This window comes from Trichechus manatus, unplaced genomic scaffold (assembly GCF_000243295.1).
Source record: "Trichechus manatus latirostris isolate Lorelei unplaced genomic scaffold, TriManLat1.0 scaffold00106, whole genome shotgun sequence".
In the NCBI taxonomy this organism is placed as follows: domain Eukaryota; kingdom Metazoa; phylum Chordata; class Mammalia; order Sirenia; family Trichechidae; genus Trichechus; species Trichechus manatus.
Window position 1 is genome coordinate 9,565,522 of NW_004444042.1, and position 19,113 is coordinate 9,584,634.

General features: G+C 51.9%; 1 protein-coding gene across 1 annotated transcript in view; it reads right to left on the minus strand.

Moving 5' to 3' along the window:
- The window catches only part of LOC101342695 (caspase-14-like), an 85,483-nt gene extending 72,059 nt beyond the window's left edge, over positions 1-13,424 (minus strand). Inside the window, 2 exon segments of the mRNA XM_012557501.2 lie at positions 11,059-11,219; positions 13,258-13,424. Of these exon segments, the coding sequence (XP_012412955.2) occupies positions 11,059-11,219; positions 13,258-13,424 (328 nt within the window).
- Positions 13,425-19,113: the final 5,689 nt, after the last annotated feature.

The window sequence follows — 19,113 nt, forward strand, 5'->3', positions numbered from 1 at the left end:
CTGTTAACATGAACAGGATTGGGAAACGCTGGTCTGGTGGGTGGGGCTGTTTCTTGGGCATCAAGGTGCAATCCCTGCCTTCTACATCACTGGCTTGTGACCTTGGAAACCTCATTTGACCTCCTGTGACTCAGAGGGCATTCCCTGGGTGTATCTGGGTCAGTTAGAACAGCGGGACAGAGGGTTTCAAGCAGAGAAGAAAGGCTCAGAGCTAAAGCTGAAGTGGCCTGGGATCCGTTGAGCACTGACCACTGTGTGCCCTTGGCAAGCACCTTCCCCTCCCTGGGCCTCAGTTTCCCCATCTGTCAGGTGTGAGGATCTTGGAAGGGCCTCCATTCAGGCTTTGTTCCTGTGGGGAGTCTGCAGGGCAGAAAGAGGCCAGATGTTTCTCAGGCTGTCTGCTTCAGCCTCCTCCAGCCCCACCCAAAGCTTCCCCCACCTCCCACCCCAGGGCGAATGATAAAGGAGCCAGCCGACAGACCAGGCTTAATGTAGCTGGAGCAGATTAATAATTGATGCACAAAGAGACAAGATCTGCCTTGGAGGGAGGTGAGGACAGGAGGGGAGGCCAGGAGGAGGGGCCAAGGCACGTGGGGTGGGGGACAGTTCTACTCAGGCTGGGGCTGGGGGGTAGTGTGGCCTCTTGTGGCCGCGTGGCACTGCTCAGGCAGTGGAGGGGAGGCGTCTCCGAGGGCCCTTGTCAGGCTCTGCACAGTAAGACTCGAGGACATGGCCCTGGGGACAGAACCCGGCCTTGGCTGACAGTGAGGAGAGGGTGCTAGGAGGGTCTGACAGGATGGTGGAGAAGGTGTTGGAGCTTCAGTCCAGAACTTGGTGGAGCCTGCCCACGCCCAGTGGATTCTTTAGGTTGGGCACTCCTGGCCTAATGTCATCAGAACATGGGGCAATGGAAAATAGACGGGCTTAGGGGACCCTTGAGATGGGGCTGGCCCAGGATGCCCCCGAGCCTACCCATCTGCCCCTCATCTGGGGTAGTCCTAGGCCCTGGCCTGGGGAATATGAGGCCTAGGCTGGTCTCTGACCTTGCAGTATGATTCCAGTCCAATCCCTTGGTCTCTTGTTCCCTCTGCAACATGTGCAGTTTGGGGCAAAAGATCACAAGTTCCTTTAGGCCTGCTAGGATCCCAAACCTAAACCCCAGGGCACAGCAGCCCACCCCAGGGACTGAGGTGGGGTGTGGGAGGGGGCAACAGTGTCTGGGCCATCCCACAGGCACTCACAGCTCTTGGGGCCAGAGGACCCAGCCCAGTCAATGCTCAAGCTGACTCGTCCCTCAGGGCTTCTGGGAGCTGTCAAGCCATCACACACTCAGCACCCTTGCTCCCAGGATTCTGGGAGCAAAGGGGTTGTCAGGACGCCTCAGCTGCCAGCCCCAGGTCTGTCGCTATCTGACACGTGAGCACAGAGGAGGAGCCATTGCAGTTCCTCACTGCACTGTTTGTTCTTGAAACAGCAGCACAGTTTCTGCTCCGACTGTTCTCTCCTCGTCAGGCCCACTGTCCTTCTGGGTGAGGTCCACCCAGCTGCCGGGGTGTTGTACCGTTTCTATGTGTACAATTCATTGATATTATTTACATTCTCCACGTTGTGCAATCATCACCACTATCTGTTTCCAATTTTTTTCATCACCTTTAACAGAAACTCAGTGTCCCTTAAACAGTATCTCCCCATTCCTCCACCACTACCACCTGCCCCTGGTAACCACTAATAAACTTTGTTCTCTATGCGTTTGCCTATTCTGGATATTTCATATAAGTGGGGTCATACAATATTTGTTCTCTTGTGTCTGACTTATTTCACTTAGTATAATGTTTTCAAGGTTCATCCACATTGTAGCATGCATCAGAATGTCATTCCTTTTTATGGCTGAAAGACATTCGATTATTTGCATATACCACATTTTATTTATCCGTTCACCTGCTGGTGGAGACTTGGCTTACTTCCACTTTTTGGCTATTGTGAATAATTCTTCAGTGAACATTTGTGTTTCATCTATTTGAGTCCTTGCTTTCAATTATTTTGGGTATATACCTAGGAGAGGAATTGCTAGGTGGTATAGTTCTATGTGTAACATTTTGAGGAACCACCTTACTATTTTCCACAGTGGCTGCACCATTTTATATTCCCACTAGGAATGGATAAGCATTCCAGTTTCTCCACATCCTTGTCAACACTTGTTATTTTTTTATTTTCCTGATAATAGCCATCTTACTGGGGATAAGTGGTATCTCATTGTGGTTTTGATTTGCATTTCCCTAATGACTCATGATACTGAGCATATTTTCATGGGTTGTTTGTCTTTTTGTTGTTGAGTTGTAGAAGTTCTTTATATATTCTGGATATTAAACCATATCAGATATATGGCTTCCAAATATTTTCTCCCAATATGTAGGTTGTCTCTTTGCTTTGTTCGGAAAGCCCTTTGATACGCAAAAGTTTTTAATTTTGATGAAATACAGTTTATCAGTTTTGTTGTTGTTGTTGCTCATGCTTTTGGCATCATATCTAAGAATTCACTGTTGAAAACTAGGTCTCAAAGCATTACTCGTATGTTTTGTTCTAAGAGTTCTATAGTTTTAGTTCTTACATTTAGGTATTTGATCCATTTAGAGTTACTTTTGGTATATGGTGTGAGATTTGGGTCCAACTTCATTATTTTGCCTATGAAGATTCAGTTATCCCAGAACCATTTATTGAAGAGACTTTTCTTTCTCCATTGGATGGACTTAGCATCTTTGTAAAAAATCAAGTGACCATAGATAGTATGGGTTTATTTCTGGACTCTCAATTCTGTTCCATTAGTCTATGTGTCTATTATTATACTAGTACCAGACTGTTTTGATTACTGGAGCTTTATAGTATGTTATGAATTGGGAAGTGTGAGTCTTCCTACTTTGTTCTTCTTTTTTAAGATTGTTTTGCCTATTTGAGGCCCCTCGCAATTCCATGTAAATTTGGGAATTGGCTTTTCCATTTCTGCAAAGAAGGCTGTTGGAATTTTGCTAGGGATTGCACTGAATCTATAGATCATTTTGGGTAGTATTAACATCTTAACAGTATTAAGTCTTCTAATCCATGAACATGGAATGTCTTTCCATTTATTTAGGTCTTCTTTAATTTCTTGCAGCAATGTTTTATAGTTTTCAGTGTGTAAGTCTTTCACCTCCCTGGTTAAATTTATTCCTAGGTATTTTAATCTTTTAGATGCTATTGTAAATGGAATTGTTTTCCTAGTTTCTTTTTCAGATTTCTCATTGTTGGTGTATAGAAACTCCACTGATTTTTGTGTGTTGACTTTATACCCTGCAACTTTGCTAAATTCATTTGTTAGCTCTAGTATCTTTCTTGTAGATTCTTTGGGATCTTCTGTATATAGGATCATGTTATCTGAAAAGATATGTCATATGAAAAGATATAAATTTACTTCTCCTTTCCCAATTTGGGTACTGTCTTAGCTATCTAGAGCTGCTGTAACAGAAACACCACAAATAAGTGGCTTTAACAAACAGAAATTTATTTTCTCACAGTTTAGGAGGATAGAAGTCCAAATTTAGGGTGCGGACTCTAGAGGAAGGCTTTCTGTTCCTGTTGGTTCTGGAGGAAGGTTCTTGTCTCTTTTGAACTTCTGCTCTTGAGTGATCTTCATGTGACTTGGCATCTCTCTTCCCCCATGGCTGCTTGCTCACTTGCTTGTTTAATCTCTTTTATATCTCAAAAGAGATTGATTTCAGACACACCCTACACTAATACTGTCTCATTAATGTAACAAAGAAAACGCATTCCCAACTGGGATTATAACCACAGATATAAACCAAAACCAAACTCATTGCCGTCAAGTCGATTCTGACTCATAGTGACCTGATAGGACAGAGTAGAACTGCTCCATAGGGTTTCTAAGGAGTGGCTGGGGGATTTGAACTGCCGACTTTTTGGTTAGCAGCCATAGCACACCATAGCTCTTAACCACTGCACCACCAGGGCCCATAAACCAAACCTGATGCCATTGGGTCCGACTCATAGCGACCCTATTAGGACAAAGTAGAATTGCCCCATAGGGTTTCCAAGGAATGGCTGGTGGATTCGAATTGCCAGCCTTTTGGTTAGCAGCTGAGCTCTTAACCACTGCACCACCAGGGCTCTATACCTATACGTATAGGTATAGAGGTTAGAATTTACAATGCGTTTTTTGGGGGACACAATTTAATCCATAACAGACACCTTTTATTTCTTTTTCTTGCCTTGTTACTCTGGCTAAGACTTCCAATACAATATTAAATAGCAGTGATGAGAGCAGGCATCTATGTCTTGTTCCTGATCTTAAAGAGAAAGCTCTCAGTCTTTCTCCATTGAGTATGATGCTAGCTCTGGGTTTTTCATAAATGCCCTTTATCATATTGAGAAATTTCCCTTCTACTCCTAGTTTGTTGAGTGTTTTTATCATGAAGGGTGTTAGATTTTGTCAAATGTCTTTTCTACATTGATTGAGATGATCACATGGTTCTTTTCCTTTGTTCTATTAATGTGTATATTACATCAATTGATTTTCCAAGGTTGAACCACCCTTGCATTCCTGGCCATTTAGTCTTCCCACTAGCCCTGTGAGAAGGCAGGGTGGGAATCCCAAGGGCAACTGTGAATTCCCAAGGTTACTATGCTACTGGAAAGAAGGCCCTCTAGCTCTCCTGATTTTCAGAGCAAAAGCCTTGCTAGGGAGACTCTTCTAAAAGCTCAGCACCTCAGAGTCCTCTGGTCAAAGGCACTGCCTCATTGTTCAAGGGCCCTGACCTTGGGCAGGGCTTTCTGCCTGAGCACAAACTCCCAGAGGCATCTTAGAGTCCACCACCCAGCAGATCATTAGTATTGTAAAGAGGTGGATTTTGGAGAGGTTAAAGCATACACCCACAGTGCCAGACTCAGGGTCAAATAGCTGGGAGTGGAGACCCTAACCCTCTGTACACCAGGTAGGGTCTTGTCATCCTCTGCACATGACATAATGCTCATCTCCTGGTCAATCCAGGTGAGTCTCCAGGTGAGCCCTGAGATCTGAATTGGCACACACACTCCTACTCTGTGCCTGACCTGAGAATGGACACCTCAAAATCTCATTCTTTTATTCACTCATTTAACAATTACTATTAGTAGTGTAAAATTGAGTAAATTATTAATTTATCTCTATTACGATAAGGCTATGTGAAGGAGGGATGCATGGTCTCGTGAGAGTTTATAATAGACTTATTCTAACCTGGAGAATCAGGGAAGGCTCTTAGCAGAAGTGACATTTAAGCTGAGACCCAAAGAATGCCGAGGAGTTAATTAGGTGAAGGGACAAGGAGCGAGGAGGGGAGAGTGAAGAGAACATTCCAGCTGAAGGGACAGCCTGAACGAAGACCCAGGGGTGGGAGGAGTGCAGAGTTTGGTAGAGTCGACATCCCCCTCAAGTTTGGAGCTGTGATTCTTTCATCACAGTCAGAGAGCAGGGATGAGGGGAGGTGGCCTCAGTGCTCTGTTGGTTCCTACAAGCTCAGAGCTCTGCCCCTGAAGTCGTCACTGAGTCCTGCTTCTTCTATCCTGTGTGGATGGTTGTTTGGGGGCCAGTAGCAAAAGCTGTCCTTGCCTGCTCATCGGGCTTCCTGGCGGTCCTGTAGATACTGCCTTACATGTAGCTGCTCCCTGCATCAATCTGCCCAAGGGCTCTCACTGGCTGCAGAAGCCTGTTTGGCCTACTCCCGGGCCCAGGGCAGGCCAGACATGCGGGCGGAATCTTCACACCCCAGGAGGGACCCTCAACCAATGGGAGGGGTGGGAGTTGGTGGATAAACATTCCTGGTTCCTCTGTGAGAAAATTCTGAGGTAGATTCCACATAGTCTCTCAGAGGGCCACGTGGGGTGGGCTCCAGTGGCCTACAGCAGTAACCTGCTCATTAATACACCATTTAACAGCTCTTCTCCCTTTCTGCCCCCTTCCTCCCCTCTCACAGTGCTTGACCTCCTAAACAGTCCACTTGCACACAAATCTTTGTCCCAGAGTCTGCTTTGTGTGTGTGTGTGTGTGTGTGTGTGTATGTATGTGTGGACTTGAACTTCATTCCTACTCAGGGCCACCCTGGCTCCTCCCCTCGCCCCTCTGCCAAGAGCTCTTTGCCTACTGACCCTACCCCCCAGTTCTGCTTTCCTCCCCACTCCCTGAACTTGCTCCAAGTAGGCTGGTTCAGGGGGACCCTGGGAAATAACCGCCAGACGTCAAGGGCTGAGGTCCACGAACCTCAGCTGCTTTGAGCTGTGCTGGTGGAAATGCTGTGTCTGCCACGGTGTTAATGCCGGCTGATTGCAGAGGCTGTGTGGGGCTGGAGGAGGAACGGCAATTAGCTGCTGCCTAGCTGCTGCCGTGACAGACCAGACAGGGCCGCTAAATGGGCCCATTAGTGGGCATTCGTGAAACGACAGGGTGGTGGCCTGAGCCATTGGGTGGGGGCTGGGACTGGGGAAGGTTTACCTGGGACACGCCAGGTTTCCAGGGAGGATGTGCCCCCCAAGTGAGAGCTGCTTTAAAAGGGGGTGCCCCTCTCCTGCAGCTGCCACCCCTGGAGGTGGGGTGCCCATCTGCAGTCATCCTGAGTCCTCTTGCAGAGGGAAGCCCGCCAGATAATGGCTTTAATGGGACCTCACACGTGTAGCACTTAACACGCTTCACAGAGCCCTGTCCTGGCCATTATCTCATTAGCTTTTCGTGGCCGGCCTCTGAGGCCCATTTCCCAGATAGGAGAGGGAGGGGGGCGAAGAAGCAACATGTTAAAGGTTAACCAGCGAATTGATGTGAGAAGACTCCCACAAGGCTTCTTAGCCAAAAACATACCAATCTGATCTCAAGACCCTTGTCCCTTATGCCCCTTGAGGCTTGGGACTTGGTTTAATTCATCTCTGTATCTTCAGGGTTAGGCCTGGCACAGCCCAAACCAAACCCACTGTCATGAAGTTGATTCCAACTCATAGCGACCCTATAGGACAGAGTAGAACTGTCCCATGGGGTTTCCAAGCTGTAACTCTTTACAGAAGCAGACTGCCACATCTTTCTCCAATGGAATGGCTGGTGGGTTTGAACCACCAACCTTTTGGTTGGCAGCTGAGTGTTTAACCACTACGCCACCATGGCTCCTTGCCTGGCACAGAGTAGGTGCTTAAAACAAAACAAAACACTTATTGAGGAAGAAGATGAGGACCTCGCGGCAGCTGCAGCCCCCAGCCCAGGCTCCCCAGTGCCCTGGCTATTTGGGACAGTGGTTACGGAGTCTGGCAGACACAGGTTGGAATCCTGGTTTATCACTGTGTGATCTTGGACAAATTACTTAACCTCCCAGAACCTCAGTTTCCTCCTCTATGAAAATGGGGGTAATAACAGGACCTAACACTAGGGTTTGTTGTAAGGATTAAATGAAACAATGCATGCAGAAGCTTAGCGGAGTACTTAGCACATAGTGAGTGCCTGGAATGGTGGGGGACTTCATTGTTGTTGTTGCTGGTTGTTAACAGCCATCAGGTTGGCCCCCAGCTCATGGTAACCCCATGCACGACAGAAAGAAGCACTGCCTGGTCCTTTGCCAACACCATGATTGGTTGCAGATCAGATGACTGTGATCCACAGGGTTTTCACTGGCTGAATGTCAGAAGTAGATCACCAGAACTTTCTTCCTAGTCCATCTTAGTCTGTAAGCTCTGCTGAAAGCTGATCAGCATTATAGCAACATGAAGTCCCCATGACAGACAGGTGGTGGCTGCGCATGAGGTGCACTGGCTGGGAATCAGAGCTGGGACTCTGGCTTGGAAGGTGAGAATTCTACCGCTGAAACACCACCGCCTTGTTTACTTTTATTATCACCATTTATACAGCGGGCTGCACGGGGAGTAACTGTCTAAACAGAGCTGCAGCTGTGGCTCTGGGAAGGTGACCCAGTGCTGGACCTGCAGAGGCTGAAGAAAAGCCCTCACCTGAAAGCCCTGGTGTGGCTCCGGGGCTAACTTCCTGGGCTTCCCTGTTCCCCTCCAGATGTGCAGAGGCGGGGCTCAGTAACCTCTAGGGCGCTTCCAGCTCTAACAGTCTCAGGGCTCTGTTTGTGAAGGGCTATTGGGTGTTAAGGGCAGGGCTGGGACTGCCAGGGTGTGGGGAGTGCACGGATGGCAACAGCCCCCAGGAGCGAGGGTGGGCCCCATCTCGGCTGATAAAAATGTAGGTGGCTTTAAGGACATCCTTGGCTTGGCACTGTGTGCCCAGCCCATCCAACACGAGGAGGAGCAGTGGGGGCTTGGGGATGGGGACACCGGCTCAGAGAGAGAGCTCCCTGCCTTGTCCTTAGCTGCCCTGGCTGGGAGGGGCTGCATGGCCTGGGAGGTGGGAGGGCGTGGAGCGTGTGCAATCCTGCTGCAGGTGGGCTGGGACGACAGCAAGAGCATCTCTCCCTCTGGGCAGCTGGAAGAGAACACCAGCCCCTGGCATCACCCCCTTGCACAACCCCAGGGGGCGCCACTGATGTTATGACTATCCCATGGGCCTGCCAACCCCCTACTAATCTCCTCTTGCTTTCTTCCCAGGACTTGGCCTCCTCTGCACCCATCACTGAATTCTGGCTGCTTCTGGAGAAATAGAGCCGGGCACTCTCTTCAGTGCACACAACGGAAACCGAGGCAGAGGAAAGCTGGGTGGACTGCATTCAAGTGATACTCAATGCAATTCTGTGGGGAGCCAGGGAAAGGGGAGGGGGGAACAAAGATGAACAAGACATGGCCCGGGCCTCGAGGGGGGAGGGAAGTGCACATGAGTCCACACTTGGCAGCTCACAGCCTGCTCTATGCATCTCCTCCCATCCGGCCCCTTCAGCAACCCTGGGGAGGAAGCGGGACAGGAGAAGCCATAGGCCCATTTTATGGATGAGCAATTGAGACCCACAGAATAGTCATACTGCAATCAATGTTCTTCCTAAATGCTTTATTTTTTAATGAAAATCATGAGCCACAAAAATAATACCTTGAATACCCTGGAGTTTGAAGAGGGCTTGCTTTTATAGTTGGTGTTTGACCATCTTCCCAGACTGTGGAGTTTCCAGGACCTGTCAGCGCCAGGTCAAGCCCTGGGCGGGTCACCAGTAGATTCTGTGCATTTTTGTTTTCGCTGTGGCTCTGGCAACCACAGGCCTGTTTAGGGGTCAACAATGGGATAAGTGGGTGGAGGGACCCTTCTGGCTGGCCACCACTCACTCAGCCTCCTTTCCTGTTGTCTGACCTCCGCGGCCATGGGACAGGGACTGGATGTCTCCAGCCACAGGGATGGCTCTGCCTCCTCCCTCCCCAGGAGCCAGTTCACCTTTGACAGCTGTGGGGCAGACCTCCACCCAGATAAACCCCCTCCTCCCTCCCTCCATGCAGGCTATCCTCTGCTCAGCACCAAGGGGCGCCATGTACACAGGACAGGGTGTGAAGGGCTCCTCTGGAGTTGTCCAGGGCACACCCCACATGGGGCCCTGCAGGCCGCCATTCACCTTGTTCTGAAGCAAACGAGTCTGATGTGCCTGCAGCAAGCAGCAACTCACTTCCCAGCTGGATTTCTCATCAGCCTCCTAATCCCACCCCTAGCTGTCTATCTTTCCTGAGCACCGAATTTTCCCATCTTGTAACGTAGAGCAGTGAGGTGATATGTTACCTACCTCCTAGGGTTGCTGTGAGGATGAAAGGAATGCATGCACGACACAGCACAGTGCTAGACACAGGGGAAGCACTGAGAGAAGAGTAAAAAGCCAGTTGCCATTGAGCTGATTCCGACTCATGGTGACCCCATGTGCGTCAAAGTAGAACCATGCTCCATAGGGTTTTCAATGGCTGATTTTTCAGAAATAGATCTCCAGGACCTTCTTCCAAGGTGCCTCTGGGTGGATTTGAACCACGAACATTTAGGTTAGCAGCCAAGTGTGTTAACCATTTGCACCACCCAGGGACTCTGGGTGGAGAGTAGCTGGTGTATTGTTATTAGCTGTTGATGTTAATACACTGTGCCAGGGTACAGGGGTAAGAGGGAGTGGCTGTGGATGCAAAGCCTACCCCCCAGGAGCACACAGCCTGTCCTCCCATCACACAGCTTAGATGTGGCCTTGTCCGGAAGTCCCCCTCCACCCCGCTACAAACTAGGCTGGGCCCTGGTGCAGTGCGTGTAGTACCAGCTCTCAGCACACCTGAGAGCTTCCAGGTGCTGAGGTCCATAAGCCAGGACAATGTACGATCCACGGGGTGTTTCCAGCATGCAGCCCAGAGCAGGTACTCAAGAAATGACTGTGTGTAAATGAACGCTGTCTTCCTCCAGTGCTCATTTGTCATGGTTCTGGATATGTCGGGTCCGGGGCTGAATGTTTATATCCGGTACCTCATTTAATCCTCATGACGACTCTCTGAGGGAGGTACTGTCTGCCTTTTACAGGTGGGGAAACGAGATCAGAGGAGGCAGGCTGCACCAGTCAGGCTCCAACCAGGAAGAGAGGAGCAGCGCTGAGTCTTTACAGCAGAGGAATAGTGCAGGGAATAGGCTCACGGGGGGGGGGGGAATGCTGAGGAGCCAAATGAGGGTGCATGGTAACCCAGAGCAGACAATGGCAGAAAGCCGCCACCACCCTAGACCAGGAGACACAGGGCGAAGCTGGAGCCTCAGTGGGCATGTTCTGTGGGAGACACAGAGGAGACAGCTGTTGCAGAGATGTCGCCCAAGACACCCAGGGGCTTCCCTCCTGCCTCCCACCAGTCTCCCACCAGTGCCTTCCAGCAGCCCAACCTAAGCCAGCTGAGCTGGGACCTGGGAGGCACAGACTGCAGGGGTCAGCCCCCTGCAAACCAGAGCACAGCCAGGTAAGGGCGCAGGGAGGCTGTCAGGACAAACAAGCCCAGCACACTTCCCCCACCCCGGTCACACAGCTGTGGAGTAGGCCTTTCATCCAGGCCTGTCTTCTTTAAGCCTGGACTAGGTGCTACCTGGCCCAGGGTGTCCTGCCTCTGCCCTCCCCTGACTGGGGCTCTGCTGTTCCTCATTGCCCCCACTCCTCAGCTCCGGGAGGACCAGCCCCATGCCCAGCCGGGCAGCCTGGATCCCAAGGCCCAGCAGGGCAGCCTGCATCCCAAGGCCCAGCAGGGCAGCCTGCGTCCCAAGGCCCAGCAGGGCAGCCTCGATCCTGAGCATGACAGGAGTAGCCGCAGTCCCTGCCCACCCTCAGTCCCAGCTGTCCCTGTGTCAGCCACCACCACAGTCAGTGCAGCATGGCCCTTTGTCAATCCAAGAAGGAGGCCACTGCTCCTCCCGTGATGTCCACCCCTCATGGTTACAGGGCTTCACCACTTACCTCCTTCCTCTCTCCCCCTCAACCTTAACCTTCATTTTCTCCGCTCCCGCGCCACGAGTCCCTTTCTCGTGACTGGATCATTCCGGTGGACCATCAAATATGCTCTACTTCTCCCACTTAACAATACATCTCCACTGATTCCACGTCCCTGCAGCTAGCTGAAGAGCAGAACATCTCACACAGCTGTCCACACTTCATTTACGCTGTTCCCCGCCCCATTCTCCTCTCCCCCGCTGCAATGAGACTGCATGTTACCAAACCCAATGGTCCCGTCGCTGCCCTCATCTTCTCTGAGGTCCAGCAGCATCTGGCCCAGTTGGCCACTCCCTCCTTATAGGGACAATCTCCTTACTTGGTTCTCCTCCTACCTCACTGGCTGTTTCTCCTTGGTCCCTTCTTGGGCTCCCCCTCTGTCTGACCTCTAACTGTTGGGGAGCCCCAGACCCCCTCCCAAGTCTCTCTTCTCTTTTCCATCCACACCCCCTTCCTAGGTCATCTCACCCAGTTCTGTGGTTGTAAAGACTAACCCCTTACTGATGACTTCCACATTTGTCTCTGCAGCCTGGACCATGCCACTTAGCTCCAGACTCGTTTCCCTAATACCTGCCTGATGTTCACAGGGATGTCATGCAGACATCTCAACATTCTCACGGTCAAACATCATTGTTCCAAACAGTGAGTCTTCCCCTTTAGGCATCCACACATTGCTTAGTTTGAAAACCTGGGATCATCCTCCAGTCCTCTCTCTCTCTCCCTCTGCATCCAATTCATTACTAACCTGTGGCTCAACTCCCAAATTATATCGCCTAAACATCCTCTTCTCTCCATTGCCACCACTGTCATCCCAGTCCAGGCCACTGTCATCTCTGCTCTCAACTGTTGGAATAACCTCCTCACTATCTCTCCAATTCCATCCTTCCCCCCTAGTCTAGTCATATGGCATAACTTCAGCATATATTAGGCACTTAGTACCTATTTGTTGAGTGAATGAATAATCCCACTGTACAGGTGAGAATACTGAGTCCCAAACAAAGGTCAGCATTTGCGGATGGTCACCCAGCTGGGAGCAGCCAGGCTGGCTCTAGGTCCCCATGTGGCCTGCGCTGTCTCTGTCTGGTCGGCAGGGTCAGGACCCTGCTCGCTTGGTGAGCTGAGAGGGTGGGTGGGGACAGGAGGCCTGAGAGCCGCTCCCTTCTGGTGCCTGTCTGCTGGTGATGGATGCTCAGCTCTGAGATTTTCCCTTTATTCCCTCTCTCTCTTTTTCCCCACTGGGTCTTTTTAGGCAGTAATTACAGCCAAAGTGGACAATCTGTCTTTTTATTTTTAGGCTTTGACGCTCAGACACCAGGCCGTAGACAGCGAGTGCCGCCTAGCAATAGGTGGCTGACGCCTGAGCAGGGTTCTGCCAGGGCTGAGCGTGAGTGGGGTGGGGGGAGTGTAGGTGTGGATACGCACACCACTGCAAGGTGCTAGGGCGTGGGAAGAGCCTTGCTCAGGGAGCCCGGAGACCTGGGGTCTGGCCACTCTGCTCTGTTGCCTTGGGCAAGACCCTGGCCCTCTCTGAGCCCCACCTTCTGGCCCAGGCACAAGGAAGGGTAGGACCAGTGAGCTCCTGGGGCTCGGAGGTTTCCAGGGTGGGGGCCCCAGGGCTGGCTGGGAGGGGTTTCCTGGCGTCATTGTGCCGAGAGATAACGGGAAGGATGAGCCAGGCCTGGACAGAGCCACCTGGATGGTGCTATCCTGCTGATGAGTGATGGTCCTACATATTGTTAGACCTTTCCTCTCCCCCTCTGCTCCTTCCTGTGGCCTTCGCTTGTTCATTGTACCAAAGCTATATCGGGCTCATCCTTCCTCCTCAGGCTGCCCTCACCTTGCTCCCCTATTCACTTGGGGCTCTGGGGACCAGACCATTGCCCGTGTGGGCCGACAAACAGGAGGCACCAGCCCAGGGGCCTCTGGCTCCAGCAGGTCCAGCTGTTTCCTCAGGTGGCCTGGCCTCAGCCCAGTGGGCCTGACCTCCTCCTCTGTGGGTGGCATGGGTGTCCATCTCCTGAGGGGTCCAGCCATTTATTCACTCACTCATTCATTGTCTTACTCATTTAAAAGCACTCATTGGGTGCCAGGTGCTGGAGATACAGCAGTGAACAGACAAGGAGCTTTTTTTCTTGTTGGAAGAAACAGGTAAAAAAACCAGAAATACAAACTTTTAGGTAATAATGAGCGCTATGAAGACAAACGCCACCACAGACAAAGGAGTTCGAGGGTAGCACGAACAGTTAAGTGCTCAGCTACTAACCAAAAGGTTGGTGGTTCAAGTCTACCCAGAGGTGCCTCAGAAGAAAGTCCTGGTAATCTACTGCCAAAAAAAAAATCAGCCATTGAAAACCCTAGGGAGCACGGTTCTACACTCTGACATACATGAGGTCACCGTGAGTTGGAATCTACTCACCAGCAACTTTTTTTCTTTTTTTTTTTAAATGAAGACAAAATAAAAGGCTAATGACATTGAGAGGTGGGTAAGGGGGTGGCTTCTTGGAAGAGGGGATATTTGAGCTGAGACTTGCATGACAGGAAGGAGGTGGCTTAGGTAGACCAGGCCCTTGCTGACTTCTGGTGAGGGTGTGAGTGTCCCCTGGGGGATCTGGGTCTGGGCAAGAGGCTCTCAGGGGCGGTGTTGAGGGCAGGGGCCCATCCAGGGGTTCAGGACCTCAGCCTCCATCATTCTCCCCCTCCAGGGCGAGGAGGCCTTTGGGAGTTTTAGGAGAAACCTGAGTCTACGTTTGAGACTTCCTATAGCCGAGTCTTCCCTGCACCAATTGGCTCCTCTGGGCAATAGGCCCAGGCCTGTGATAGCAGCTATTCCCTCTTTGCGCTTGTGTTTGGAATCCCAGAGTGCCTGAGCTGGAAGGCTGCGCATGGAGAAGGGTCCAGCCCCTGGTGCACAGGGCTGGACAGGATCAAGTTCACACAGCCAGTTAGTAACAGAGTAGAGCCTTCCAGGTCTTTCAGCCCCAACTTAGAGGCTTCCCACTGGCCTCCCTGCCTTCCATGGACAAAGGTATAGGAAAATGGAAAGGGGGTGTTGTGAAGAATACAGCTCAGGAGCTGGTGGCCTGTTCTTCCAGCTCTGCCCATGGGCAGCAAGGATGTCAGGGTCTTTGAGGCCAGAGTGGTGGAAGAGAGGCTGGGAGACAGAGTGGGGACACAGGGCAAACAGCCCCAGGCTAATGCTGTCCTGGGGAGCTGAAGCAGGAGCCCCGATCTCCAGCTGCAGGGATTAGTCTGAACTTATCTCACAAGCAAGTCCCAGCCAGCCTCCAGCAAGGATCAGGCAGCTTCATCAGGCAGAAGGAAAGAGTCTGGCCTGGAGGCTGCGGGCATCAGCCATACTAGGAGCCTCGCTGGAGGGGTTCTGGGCACCGTGGGCCTGGGTCTTCAGTCTGGAGTGTGCTGGTGGTAGAGGCCTGAGTGAACAGCCTGCAGACTGGTACTGCCCAGTTATCCAGGAACCTCAGGGCAGAAGGCTCTTTTGCTCATGGTGAGACCCTCTTTGTACACATGACAACCACAAAGGAACTTTACATCCTGTGCCCACGTTCTGCCAAACCCAAACCAGACCGATTGCTGTCGAATTGCTTCTGACTCATGGCAACTCCAGGTGTTACAGAGTAGAACTGCTCCATAGCATAGGGTTTTCTTGGCTATGATCTTTATGGAAGCAGATCTCCAGGCCTTTCTCCTGCAGTGCTGCTGAGTGGGTTTGAACCATGAACCTTTAGGTCAGTAGCCGTTCACTAACTGCTTGTGCCCCCCAGGGACCTCCACATTCTGCCAGGCAGGCAGTAATAGAGCTAACAGTTATTGGGCACTCACCATGAATCAGGTGATAACCCTGTTAATCCCCACAGCCTATAATGCTCCCATTTTACAGATAAACAAACTGAGGCACAGAGTGGTTAAAATAACTCACCCAAGTTTGCACACCTGTAAGGGGAAGAACCAGGATTCAAACCCTGTCTGTCTGTCTCTAGAGTCCTTGCACCTGACTGCCTCTCTCCCCAGCAAGCTTAAGCCCTCAGGACCGTATTCACATATCATGAGGTAAGAGAAGACACATGTGTGACATCATAGCACAAAATACACAGTGTATGTGTCACTCTTGCAGTGTCCTCATTCCTGGGGCCCTGAGCGCTCCCTGTGGGAGGGGGCCAGGCCATGTTCTGGGGGCTCACGTATCCCTCTGGATAGGGAGAGGTGGTTGGCTGGGTCCTCTGGCCTCAGTTGCTGCTAATGGAGGGTTCTGGCTCCGGCTCTGAGCGTCCCAGCTTTTGGTCGGCTCCTTTCCAAGTTCTTTTATTAATTCCCTCACTCTCCGGCAAGAGAACTTTAATTAGCCGGGCCGATTTATCTATATAAATACAAACGGATGGTGCTCCGCGGCAGGGTGGGGAAGTAGCGGGGAGCTGGGCCAGTGGGTTGCCGAGGGCAGAGGAAGTGACACCCGTGCCTTCCCAGCAACCAGAAATATGGCTTTAATATCGGGTGCACGTGTGCGCGTGTGTGCCTGTGCCGGGCGGTGGGGGCCAGGCAGAGGTCTGACAGGCGGCTGACAGCGCTGTCACTCCGGGTGATGGGGGAACCTGTTTTCCAGAGCTGGGCTGCTTCTGCCTTCTCGGGGAAGGGCTTAGTCACCCTCACCTAGGAGGGATGGTGATGCTGTCCTACTTGTGGGAACTCCCCTCCCTCTCCTGCCTACTCCAGGAAGAAAGAGAATGCCTGACAAAGTCACCAAGTTCAAGAGGCTCGCTTTGGATGTCAAGGGCATCTAGCAGGTGTGGGGGCAGGGGAACAGGCCCAGTGACAGCTGACTCCCACCCAGCCCTGGGAGACTCAGTATCAGAGACCGTGTCACAAGGCTGCACCTCTGCCTTGGCTTCCTCGTGGGCCCTGAAAGGTCAAGCCTTTCTCTCGGTGCATTCACCCATTCTGATGTGGTGAGACCAGGGTAGATGGTGACGGAACTGGAGATTCTGAGGATGGGAATAATAAGTAATGACATAGTGTTTCTTGTTATATTATAATATCTAACATTTACTTATCACGTGCTAGGCACTGTTCTAAGCACTTGACATTTAAAGTTGAGGGTATAACAAAGAAAACAGGCCTCTGTCCTCATGAGGCTCCCAGTCTAGCTGGGGAGATATGACCCATGTGACCAGGGGCCTGATGATAAGCAGAAATGTTATGAAGTGCCTGACTGGGGAGGCAGACAGAGGAAGGAGAGAGCTCAGTGGGTGGCCCAGGGCGGGTTCCCTGGAGAGGGAGGAGGCTGCAGAGAGACCCTTGCAATCCTTCCAGTAAGCTTGGACTGACTGGTGAAGAGAGGAGAGGAAGGGAAGTTTGTCTTCACAGTGGGGACCTCTTGTAAGGCTACAGGCTGCCTTTGAGGGGGAAGTGCTTCTTGTCACAGGAGGGCATGAGCAGGCCTACAGGAGCTCATCAGGGCATTGTGGAGGGGAGTTGAGCACTCCGAGTGGCAGGAGGAGGGGCTGGAATGAAGTGTGGTCCCTGCTCATGCTAGGAGTCTAGCTTGAGCCCACCCTCCAACCCTGTTCACAGGCATTCACACACACACACACACACACACACACACACACACACACACCCACCCACCCACACACACTTGCATGGACACTCACACACACTTTCACACCCACACACACCACCACCATCATAATTGTCTTTAGCTCCGAGGATACTTCTCTGCTCCTGTCCTTGCAGGGATGAAGGGCTGGGGCTGGGGCCGCGTAGGGACAAAGGGCTGGCTGGGGCCGTGCAGGGACGAAGGGCTGGGGCTGACGCCGACCGAGAAAGGGCAGTAAGGAGGCTGCAGCTGGGGCGGGAGGAGTGGGAGAAGCCTCGTCTCAGCCTGCAGGCGTTCCCTCCACACAAGGAAGGGGCTCAGATCCAACCCTGGCCCCTCCTCTTGGCCTCTCTTCCCTCTCTGACTCCACAGCCTCGACTGTGAAATGGGGTTGAGATAAAGACCCAATGCACAGAGGATAACCAAGTGGACCTGGTGTGTGCAAGGGGGTGCTCAGTAGTGTGTGTTGAAGCAGAGTCAGAGTCACAGGCTTTTCTGGAGTTCCCTTGGGCTCCTGCTGCTGTGTCCAGTTTGGGCCTCAGAGAGACGCTGGCTGGCACTGGCCCTCAGCCCCCGGCTAGGCCGGGCCGAAGAAGAGACCCCGTCTCTGGGGCCTGGAGCCCCAGGGAGCAGCAGATACAGAAAACCCTTGTCTGGGCAGTGTTTCTGAGCAAAGCCCAGGGGCTGCAAACTCTATTCTTAGCCAGTGTCCATGAGTCCATAACCAACCGTGGAGAGAAGCGTTTCATTAGTGGGGAGTAAGGGAGGAGAAGCCAGACTTAACCCTGCAAGCGCCAGGGTGCCCTAAAGATCTAATGCTGGAGAAGAAATCCACTGTGGCTTGGGGACATTTCAGCTGGAGTCACCAGGGTATCCTGTAAGGGGCTCTCCTGGTGAACACCTATTGGACAGGTGCAATAACTAAGGCCCTGACCAGAACTTTCAGGGGAAGGTAGGTGTTCCTCTAAGGTGAGAGGGTTCAGAACTCCACCTGCAGTGTGGGAAGTTTCTTGAAGAAGACACTCTAAGAGAATATAAAAGAGCACTGGTAAGAATCAGGAGACCAAATCTAGTCCCTCTCTGCCACAAATGTGCTGTGTGGCTGGGGGCAAGGCGCAACCCTTCTCTGGGCCTTGGTCTACAAAGAAGGAGTCACACTCGGTGATCTAATGCTCTGGCATCTTGCGACATGGGCACCATAGCTCCCACCAAGCAGGGTCTGAGTTGAGTCCCTCGCCTGGCCTGTGAGCAGCCACACACCGATTTTTGCCGACTGTTGCTCTGACATGGTGCTTAGCCCACGCTCTCTCATGTAGTCCTGATGTGGTCCATGGCACATTATCCTGTTAGTATAATTTGTCAGCAAGTCTGGCCAACCCCTTGGCTGTGAGGGGTTGAGACATGGGTTAGACTAGTGTTGGCGGTGTTGGATGGGGCAGAGCTAGACGTGACCATTGAGGGAATGATCTGGATAGGGTCGGACAGGGAGGAGCTGTGGGGGCAGCCTGAGCATCTAGGGCGGGGCAGGGGTGTAGGCAGCAAGGGGGCATCCCGTGTAGGACACTCATGGGTTATTGCATGCCTGGGGGAGCCAGATATATAAACTCCCTGGTTCTCTGTGTGCCTCCTGTCTCCCCCTCTCAACCTTGTCCTCTGAGCCCCTCAGCTTGGGGCTGGCCTGAGTCTTCTCTCCTCAGCTGGCTGTAAACTCCTGGAGGCCAGGCAGCAGCTCTCTCCTTCCGGGTCCAGCTGGCCAGGTATGGGTACCACACAGGCACACAGGCAACGCTTGCTCGTGGTTCAGCTCTCTGTGTTGTCCAAGCTAGCCCTGAGTCCACCCTCTGCCCATCCCTACCGCCCCTGAGCCCTGGGTCTGCTGCCGGCCACTCATTTCCTTTGTAATTAATCACTGCTCGCCTCCAGCAGCGTCCTTCCTTTCCTAGCTCATTTGCCTAAAGAAATGAGTTGCTTTGTTGGGGAAAAACAAATGCTTCTCAGCTTCATTTCCTCCCTTCCCTCCCCAGGCATTGAAGACACAGGGGCCAGCATCCTCTCTTTGGCTTCTCTGGGACAAAGTGGCAG